We start from the raw sequence: 9,468 nt of genomic DNA on the forward strand, positions 1-9,468 counted from the left end.
TCTCTCTCCTGCTTGAGTATACAAGTACTGGCACAAAAAGGAGTAATTTTGCAACAACAAAAAAAAAAATTAGTGTAAGAAAAACCTATTCTGCCTCAACAACCAAAAAAAAAAAAAAAAAGGGAAGAACGAGGGACTCACGTCAGCCAGACTAGGAGAAAAAGATCAAGTGAGAAGGAGGGCCATCTGCTGGAGAAGTACTTTCTTCTGAGATGCATTGATAATGCCTCTGCACTCAGCATCCACTAACACGTCTGCCATGATTGCAGCTGCATGCCCTCTGGGCTCCTCAGAAGCCCTCCGTAACATGAACACCTGAGAATACGTTATCAAGTTACCAAAAACACTTCAATTCAAGTTGAAATACTTGGGGAAAGCTCAGAAATAAACTAGAGACCAAGTTTTATTGGTAGTATTATTAAGAGACTGATACATTCCAACCCCCCAAATCAAAAGGTATATTAACTATAATAGCACATAAATTATACCAATGCAAACCATAAGAAGGTGTGCATCAAAAATAAAAAATAAAAAAGCATAATAATATACCTGCCCATGGTGTGATATTTCTATGCTTCCAGGTTGCTTCATGAATGGCTCCCCATCTATTTGAACTGGGAAAGGACTGGAAGAATGTATTCTTATGACTGTCCCTTGAGCTAGTCTTCTAGCTTGGGAAAGTCCAACCTGTAGTCATACAGAATTATTCTTTTATGCTTGAATTCCCATTTCCAGAAATATTTTCAGCAATGAATTCCCATATCCTGTCTGTATATAAAGGCAAAATATATCTCTCTTTTCTGATAAGTAAGAAACAAAAAAAAAAAAAAAAAAAAAAAAAAAAAAATGGGTGGGTGGGTGGAGTAAGACTATACTCTTTATTTGGGTAGGCAAAAATTAAAAAAAAAAAATAATAATAATAATAAATAAATAAATAAAAAAACATATACATGCAAAAAAAGAAAAAAATAAATCTTCTAATTTTTCTCTTGCTACAGGAGTTGGCGATTCAACAACACAAGGGGTGATTGTCCAGGTACCATGCATTTTTGTAAAGCATGGTTATTTATTAGAAGATGCATGTATATATATATTGTTAATCATGCGCGTGTATAAACATCCTCTTTTGATCGTGCCTTATGATCAAAGATCTAGTAAATATAAACGCGATGCGTTCCAAGTTTGGCATTTTAAAAACTACAATAACATTCTGAAAAAGAAAAAGAAAAAAAAAAAAAGAAAATGGTTCAACATGCACAATTTCTTATTGTATGGCATTAATTGTTCGAGTTGGAAAAAGCAAATCACTGAAATGCAAGTTTAAACTCAACTTTTATAGCAATGGATCAGTGGAGGAAGATGCCAGAACTCTATTGATCAGATCCAATTGAACCAACTTTCGAGTTGTTTATATGGGACATCTTAACTAGAGCTCTCAAAAGCAAAAAGGCAAAAGTCGGTGTTATTATTTGGCATAAGAGCAATGTGCTTGCTTAAAATTGTCAAAACCTTTTAGAAAGTGCTTGCCGTGTGGGGGTGTGTGTGTGTGTGTGAGAGAGAAGGGACATTCAACTAAATAGTAGAGCACATATACTAGAAAATATGTATGTGCTTTACTATTTTGGGAGGACATTCAAGTACATATACTAGCACAGTTCAGATGAAGAAGAATGTTTAATATTGCATCAGTGGTTATAAACAAACAAACAAATAGCAAAGCACATATAGACTCTGTAATAAACAGAACATGCTTATTTTGAGAAGCACACAATATAAGAAGAATCTCAGACCTGAAGTTTGCCAAGGTGCCATGCTCCACAAACACATACAACCTCAAGCAATTTATCATGCATGGACTGCACAGTAAAATCATCATCATGCTCATAGTCATTTTGCCAAAGATCTACTCCACCCATATAGCTGCCAATGTTGAGCACAATTAAACCCTCAGAATCCTGGGGTGGGGAAAGGATTAGAAAGGCTGCAATTACAACAGAAGAAAAAAATTGAATTTGGTAGTAGTGTACCTTTGGAATGTCAATGTCTTTCCCATCGACTTCAAGGCAAACTCGCCATGGTAAATCAGCACAAGTTCTATCCATTATATCCCTGGCACCCTCTTTGGCATATCGCAATTTATTAACAAACTGTTTGTAAAATATTAGTCAGCAAATGCCAAATCCATACAAAGCATATTAAAGATAACAAACCTCTCTATGAAATACTATAGTTATATTACCATTTACATTCTCCCAACAAGAAAAAACAAAAATAATAAAAGATTATTCGAAACCAGTTCAGTTTTGGTAGCTAATGAATGTCTAGAGAGACGAATTAGATCAGAGATTCTTGGTTTGCTCTGTAAATTGGACCTAGAGAAGGCCTATGATCATGTTAATTGGGAATTAGGCATCCTCTTGTATACTTCTTGTGTCCTAAGATTGCGCCCCTCTACGCTTTTTGATATATACAATATTACTTATCAAAAAGAATGTTAACTAGGAATTCTTAGTGTATTTGTTGAAGAGATGTGGCTTTAGGGAGAAATGAAGAGCTTGAATAGCTCACTGTATTTCTATGATGCATTTCTTCATTCCTATTAATGGATCTCCTTCTCGTTTCTTTTGTAGTTCACGTGGCTTGAGACAAAAGGACCATTTATCTCCTCTATTGTTTGTGGTGGTTGTCATGGACGCTTTGAGTAAGAAGATGTCTACCATAGTAAATGGGAGGCTCTTATTAGGTTTTTCGGTAGGGTCAAGGAATAATGATGAGTTTCTAGTGTCTTATCCTTTGTTTGCTAATGATACTAACATATTTTATGAGGCAAATCACAACCATCTTTGTCATTTGCTCTGTCTCTTAAGTTTTGAAGTGATTTCGGGGTTAAAGATTAATTTTTCTAAATAAGAGTTACGTTAGCGATGTGAATGATGTACTATAGGTTTGACTCATACCCTTGGTTGTAGGGTGGCCTCTTTGCTAATGAAGTATTTGGGCTTCCTTTGGGAGCTTCGTATAAGGCTAAACCACTATGGGATGTATTGTTGAAAAAATGGGTCATTTGGTTGGTTAGTGTTGAACCTCCACTTATCCTAAAAGTTTAAGCTAATAGAAATGGTAAATTTAATTATTTAATTAATACTTTAACACTATCTATCACGTGTGGGCTCAAATTCCTTTTTAATAGACGAAGCCTAACACGTGAAATATTTAATTGAAATTGGGTTGAATGACAGACAAGGTTCAAACTCAGGACCTTTGGCTCTGATACCATAAATCCATACTTATTCTAAAATTTGAAGCTAATAGGAATGGTAAATTTAATCATTTAATCAAGGGTAGTTGGTTCAGGTTGACACTGATTAAAATCACTCTCTCCAATCTGCTTATTTATTATTTGTCCTTTTCTGCATCCTTGTAGGTGTTGCTAATAGGATTGAGAAATTTCATAGGGATTTTTTTGTGGGGTAGAGTTGGTGACGAGTTCAAGGTCCATTTAGTCAATTGGTAGAAGATTTGCTCCCCGACATACGCCAATGCTTTGGGGGTTGGAAATCTGATTTAGTTTAATTGAGCTCTTTTGGGGAAATGGTTATGGCATTATGCTACGGAGAAGGAGGCTTTATGAAGATTGGTGGTGGAAACCAAATGTAATAGCATGAGGGGAGGTTGGTATTCCAATGAGGTAGTTGGGCCCTTCGAAGTGGGGTGTGGAAAAACATTAAAAGGGGGTAGGGATTTTTTTTCTAGTTTTATCAGATAAGAGCTGGGAGATGGGTCTAAGATTAGGTTTTGACATGATTTGTAGTGTGGGGATCATCCTTTGAAGGCAACTTTTCCGGAATTGTTTAGTATTGCTCGCAATAAGGAGGCTTGGGATCATGTGCAATTTTCTAACAGCAAGCTTCAGTGGAATATATCATTTACCATACTAATGCATGATTGGGAAACTGACTTTGTCACTTTGTTCTTTGACCTTTTGTACTCTCAAGTTGGATCCCCGCCAAAACGCAGACGTTTGAAGTAATATATTCTTATCATGTGCTTTGCACTCCCGCTGGCTCCCAATTTCCTGATAAAAGCATTTGGGAATATAAGGCTTCTTTGAGAGCGATGTTCTTTGTGTTGACGACTGTGTTAGGGGAGATCTTAATTTTGGATAACTTGAGGAAGAGGAACGTCATAGTGATGTATTGGTGTTGTATGTACAAGAAGAGTGGAGAGGCCATAGATCATCTTCTTCTACATTGAAGTGGCGAGAGAATTATGGATTTCGACCTTCCGTCTTTTTTGTATAGGGTGGGTCATGCCTAAATGGGTGATAGAGTTGTTGGCTAAATGGACAGGTTAGTCGGGAAGTAGTAACATTTTAGAAGCTTGAAGGATGGCCCATCTGTGCTTAATTTGTTGGATTTGGAGAGAGCAGAACGTGAGGAGCTTTGAAGATTGCAAGATTGCAGTGGCAGAGCTAAAACGGTTATGTTCAAATCTCTTTATGCTTGGATAGCAGTGTTTAATAGTCCTCACTTTTTTGTTTTACTGAACTATTGGACTTCTCTTCTTTTTCCCCCTACTTGGGGATCCCTCTCGTATACTTTCTATATACTTAGGTTGTGCCTCTCTGCGCTTTCTAATGGGATTAATTTACTTATAAAAATAAAAATAAAATAACAGGTTAAGATTCTCGAAAAGTCAAACTCGTATTGCAATTGATACATGTCACACTTGTTGTCAAGTCATTCCTAGTGGCAGCCAAGATGAGTAAAAAACAAGTTCAATAGGCAAGACACACTAGCCACACTAACGTCCTAGTCCAAGAAGAATACATTAACTAGAGATATCTTATAGCGATAAAGCATGTTATGTATAGATACTTTGAAAAACCACACCTGATCTTTAAAAAGTGTAGGTCAAATAAGCAGAAAATTCAATAAGTTAAATATTTTATCATAAATAGGATGAACAAAAAGAACTATAGCTACCTGACTACAGAACTTTTCTGGATTTATCTCCCGAGTAACATGAACTTCATAAGCAACCTTTGCATCACATCCAATACCTAGAAAACCAAAAATAGCAAAGATCAGATAGGTCCAAGAAACAAGAATTAAAAATAGAAACTTCAGAGAAATACCTAAATAGTTCATCATGAACTTGGATTGCACTTTATTAACTTTGCGTTCTGGATTTTCTTCTCTAATATTTACTTTCCAGCGATCTACCATTGTAACTGCAGCATGATTAATGTTCTGCAAAAGTGTGGTCAAGCCACCTTGTCCATCAACTGTAGAAAAACCTCTTCCCCACTGCAGTACCCTTGACAAATCATTTCCTGTACCGAGTGGAAGGATAGCAACAGGTGGAGGTGATTCAAAATTGTGCTTCTCGATTGCATCAAGGACCCATGAAACGGTGCCATCTCCACCACAGACCAAAACCTTAAAGTATTGTACTTTACTGAACAAATCCAAACCCACCTCAGGGCCCTGAGAAGCAGTCAATTCAAAAATCTGCAAATGGGAACAAAACTCAGCCAAATATCCCAATCACATCAGCATGAGAGAGAGAGAGAGAGAGAGAGAGACACAGAGAGAAGATAGTAGATTAGTAACAATTTCTATATTTTTAGGCTATTGTTTTCTTATAGGTCTCCTTATCTGAGGAAGTAACTCAATATTAAAATTGGTGAGTAAGAAGAAAAAAAAAAAAGAAGTTTTTCAGACCATTTTTATGGTAATAGATTCATTTAGTACACCCACTACAAATCATAGAATGATATGGCTATATTTATACCCTAACAGAGGCTTCTAGGTGCCAATAAATTGTCCAATGAAACAGTTAGCATGAACAAGATGAGATGAGTAGGAGGAAGTAGTGAGAGGACCAAATTATTTATTTTAGTTAACAACTTTAATCCAAAAATAAGTCAGTGGAGCCCAAGAATAATTTACATGCAGACAAAACAGTTTACCAAATATTGAGAAAATCGATCGAGTTATTTCTGGGAACCCACTAGCCATCCTCGCATAGCATTGTAGCAAGAATTAAACTGCATTTAAGCATATGCAGGGTAAAGAATAAAGAATTTTGAACTTCGCTTATTTGTGTTCTGTTCGTGTTGTAATTATTGGAGAGCAAACAGGGGAGTTGTGGACCCAAAATGGGTCTTCAACAAGCAGAAAGAGCCAATTTGCGATAATATATGTAATGTGCAACAGCAATTAGGAAGTACATAATCCAGCCAGGCCTAGGTATTTTCAACAAAAGTCATTGTTTCACATAAACCGTAATAAGATTGATAGGTACTAAAGAGCTCAAAAATCACCTGCACAGGGTTTAATAGCATGTTCAGTCTCCACCGAAGAGTAGGCCCATCTTGACCTCCACTCCTGGCATTTATAAATACCAAAACAGGTCTGGCATCTTGCGGCAAATCAACCAGTGCAAGTTTCTTAATTTGACAATACGTGGCAGTTCCATTTTTTCTTTGTCTTAACCCATTATGGATCCCCTTTACACTGAGTGGTTTGCCATCCTTCTTTTTGTAATCAATATTCAAATCAACACTGGGCCTCTTCAAATCAGCAAGGCCATTAAGCGCATAATCCACAGCTGTATCAGTCACTGAAGCATCTTGCAACTTACCATTAATAGAACGACTGCTTCCACGGCTGCTGCGGTGGTTCCTTCTTTTAATCTGACCATAAACAGAAGAAGATATAATTTCCTTTGTGATAGAAGTTAGCATTCCAACTCCACTGTTTGCTTCATCAACTTCTTTAACGCAGAGTGGAGAAAGAATAGTCCTTTTAAGAGGACCCAGATCACAAACATCACCAGATTCTTTCTCCATTTTGGCATGACATTTGACATGAATGAGGCGCTGACACCATAGGCAATGCCATGTAGGAGATGCATCAAGAAAAGGAACACCACATGGTTCATCACAGTAAAAACAGAAAGCAAATACATCAGGGTTATCATCCATATTAACCCATTTTTCTGACCAGTGGTGTCGAACATGGTTAAGACCGGCTTGTGCCAAACACTTACAATCCTTTACTGCAAACTGAGAACAATTAAAATGAGCTGCTACACCACAGACAGAGCAACGATGGACAGGAGTAAGTGATGAAGCTTTTGTACCTAAATTTTGAGGAGACACCAAGGAAGTCAAGCAAACACTGCACATGGATGGCTCTTCACAATAAGCAAAATCTTCGATCCACATATGATGTGATAGGGGCAATTTTAGATTATTCCAAACTTCTTTCTTTGCTGTCGCCGCAGCTTTAACCCATTTTAGAGACGTCCTTTTTTTCCACCTAAGAAACGTATATATGACAGCCAGAAGCCCAAATGATCCAATGGCAAGACATCCAAAAACAAATGGATAGTAGGCATCGGAGCTGGTCAGCAACCGTACAAGCGAATTGCCCAAATAAACCATGAGAGGGAGCCTAAATTTCAACCGTCAATTTCAGTTTTGTCTCACAGCTGACAGATTTGATGGTATCCAGCTCCAAGCAGATTATGCATACAAAAGCTGATCATATGAAAACACACAATTCATGAGAAAAAAAAACATACATCAACACATATAAAGAGAAAGCACATCAAATACGAGTTTTCTATACCATAAAATCAAAATTCAGAAAAGATAATTGAATAAAGTAAGCCAAAAGTAGCTATATCAAAATCAAGCACGAAAGTTCAATACAAGCTTCGCAAGGAATTAAACCAAACATTCACATATGAGGCAATAGCAGATGAATTACATCACAGGAATCAAATTCTGCGTAAAAAATTATCTGATCCCTGGAAATTCAGATCTGAAAAATTAAACAATATAAAACTATATCTATAGAAATGGAAAATGAATAGAATGAATCAATCAAGAACGAATACCTCGAGAAGAATACCTAGAATCCAGAATGCGTGCGCTTGTGTTCGTGTTTGGGAGAGAGGATTTTCGCCCTTTGAAAAAGTAGCTTGAATGGAAGAAAATCCTCAGATGCGAAGAGAGAGAGAGAGAGAGAAAGAGCCTCCTGCTGCTTCGATATACCAGTCCGCGGTGAATGTTAAAAATATATATAAAGAATAAAGAAGACCAAAAAAAAAAAAAGAATGAAGAGGGAAAAGGGCGGGACTTTTTTTGCGCAACGAACGCGGCTTGCCTTCTGGGAACGGCCGTGCGCCCCAACGAACGTGGGGTCCAAATCCGTGTCTCCGTGTGGCTATGTGAGCTATGTCGACCCTTTCGTGTCCAGATTCTGAATCTTGAATCTGAATCTTTTTTAAAAATAGAAAAAAATATAAAAAAGCCCCCTAAATTATTAGTCGTTTTCCATTTAGCTCCTTAATGTTCCAAAAGTGATAAAGTAGCCCTCCCAAACTTCTAAACTATTGCATTTTGGCCAGTCCGTTAGTCAAAACCGTCAATTTGGATGGAAACTTCAAAACGACGTCGTTTTGTTATGGGTAAGTTACTACAATGCCCTTTTATGAAGAAAAAAAAATTGAAAAAAATATAAAAAAGCTCCCCAAACTACCAGCCATTTTCATTTTAACCCCCTAATATTCAGAAAGTGATAAAGTAACCCCTAACAAAATGACGTTGTTTTGCGGTTTCCGTCCAAATTGACGGTTTTGATTAACGGAGTGGCCAAAATGCAATAGTTTGATAGTTTGGAGGGCTAAAAACGGCTGGTAGTTTGAGGGGTTTTTTTATATTTTTCCCTTAAAAAAAAAAAATCGCTTGGGCAAATAAGAGAGAGGTAAGTTAGGGTGAGGGATTTGTGAGGGATGCTTTCCATTGTCAATTTGTACAAACTGATTCGGTAGAAGGTAAAAAAGAAATGTGACCAAGAAGGATCCCAATCTAGTGGGATAAGTATCAGTAATTATTTTTTCGAGTTGCTAATAATTTGAATAAATAATGTGAGAAATTCTATATAGAATTCACCTGTCTAAATAATTTTTGAGTTGTCCGATCAGTTATGATGAGTCCCATATAAAATATTTCACATTACTTGTGTTAGATAATAGATATTTGAAGGAAATATGTTATCTTACGAAGGTATCTAGTTATCTTCATTATACGAGTCTTTTAGTATGTATTTTTTAGTTGGAATGTTAAGTGCTTTTTTGGTGTTTTTTTGGTTCTAGGCGGATATTATTTTCTTAAAAAAAAAAACAAAAAACAAAAAATAAAGTGGCCCTTATTTCTTTCACCCAACTTTTAGAAAATAATATCCACCTAGAACGAAAAGAACAAGAAAACACTAAGAGAACCCTTACTATTTTCCCTTTTACTTATTGTTTTTAGTGATAGTAGTAAATAAGGAGTGCATCTTCTTTGAGTATGAGTTTATCTCCAATGACCATAGGAGTTTTACTCCAAATCCAAGCCGTCGTATATTTTTTATCTAAATGATGATCAGTTAATAAAGAGTAAGCAAATAA

The 9,468-nt window shown here is 36.5% G+C and overlaps 1 protein-coding gene across 5 annotated transcripts; it reads right to left on the reverse strand.

Moving 5' to 3' along the window:
- LOC132165851 (diacylglycerol kinase 2) lies at positions 1 to 8,138 on the reverse strand. Of its 5 annotated transcripts, XM_059576536.1 has the most exons (9): positions 7,912 to 8,132; positions 6,329 to 7,549; positions 5,138 to 5,513; positions 4,986 to 5,062; positions 2,028 to 2,147; positions 1,791 to 1,955; positions 550 to 687; positions 142 to 315; positions 1 to 27 (listed from the first exon to the last, which is right to left on the reverse strand). In XM_059576536.1, exons 2-8 carry the CDS (start codon positions 7,451 to 7,453, stop codon positions 166 to 168), a joined length of 2,151 nt encoding a protein of 716 aa, XP_059432519.1. In that variant the 5' UTR covers positions 7,454 to 7,549; positions 7,912 to 8,132; the 3' UTR covers positions 1 to 27; positions 142 to 165. The 5 variants fall into 5 exon arrangements, with proteins under 5 accessions (XP_059432519.1, XP_059432520.1, XP_059432518.1 ...); XM_059576537.1 differs by having other exon boundaries at positions 17 to 315; positions 7,926 to 8,132; XM_059576535.1 differs by having other exon boundaries at positions 17 to 315.
- Between the last annotated feature and the right edge of the window lie 1,330 nt (positions 8,139 to 9,468).

This window comes from Corylus avellana, chromosome ca11, assembly GCF_901000735.1.
Source record: "Corylus avellana chromosome ca11, CavTom2PMs-1.0".
In the NCBI taxonomy this organism is placed as follows: domain Eukaryota; kingdom Viridiplantae; phylum Streptophyta; class Magnoliopsida; order Fagales; family Betulaceae; genus Corylus; species Corylus avellana.

Coding starts and splice junctions, on each gene's coding strand:
- LOC132165851 (XM_059576536.1), bottom strand. CDS start 7,453: ATGGTTTATTTGGGCAATTCGCTTGTACGGTTGCTGACCAGCTCCGAT. Junction 1,956..2,027: donor AAGACATTGACATTCCAAAG/GTACACTACTAC, acceptor TCCCCACCCCAG/GATTCTGAGGGTTTAATTGT. Junction 316..549: donor AAATATCACACCATGGGCAG/GTATATTATTAT, acceptor ACGTATTCTCAG/GTGTTCATGTTACGGAGGGC.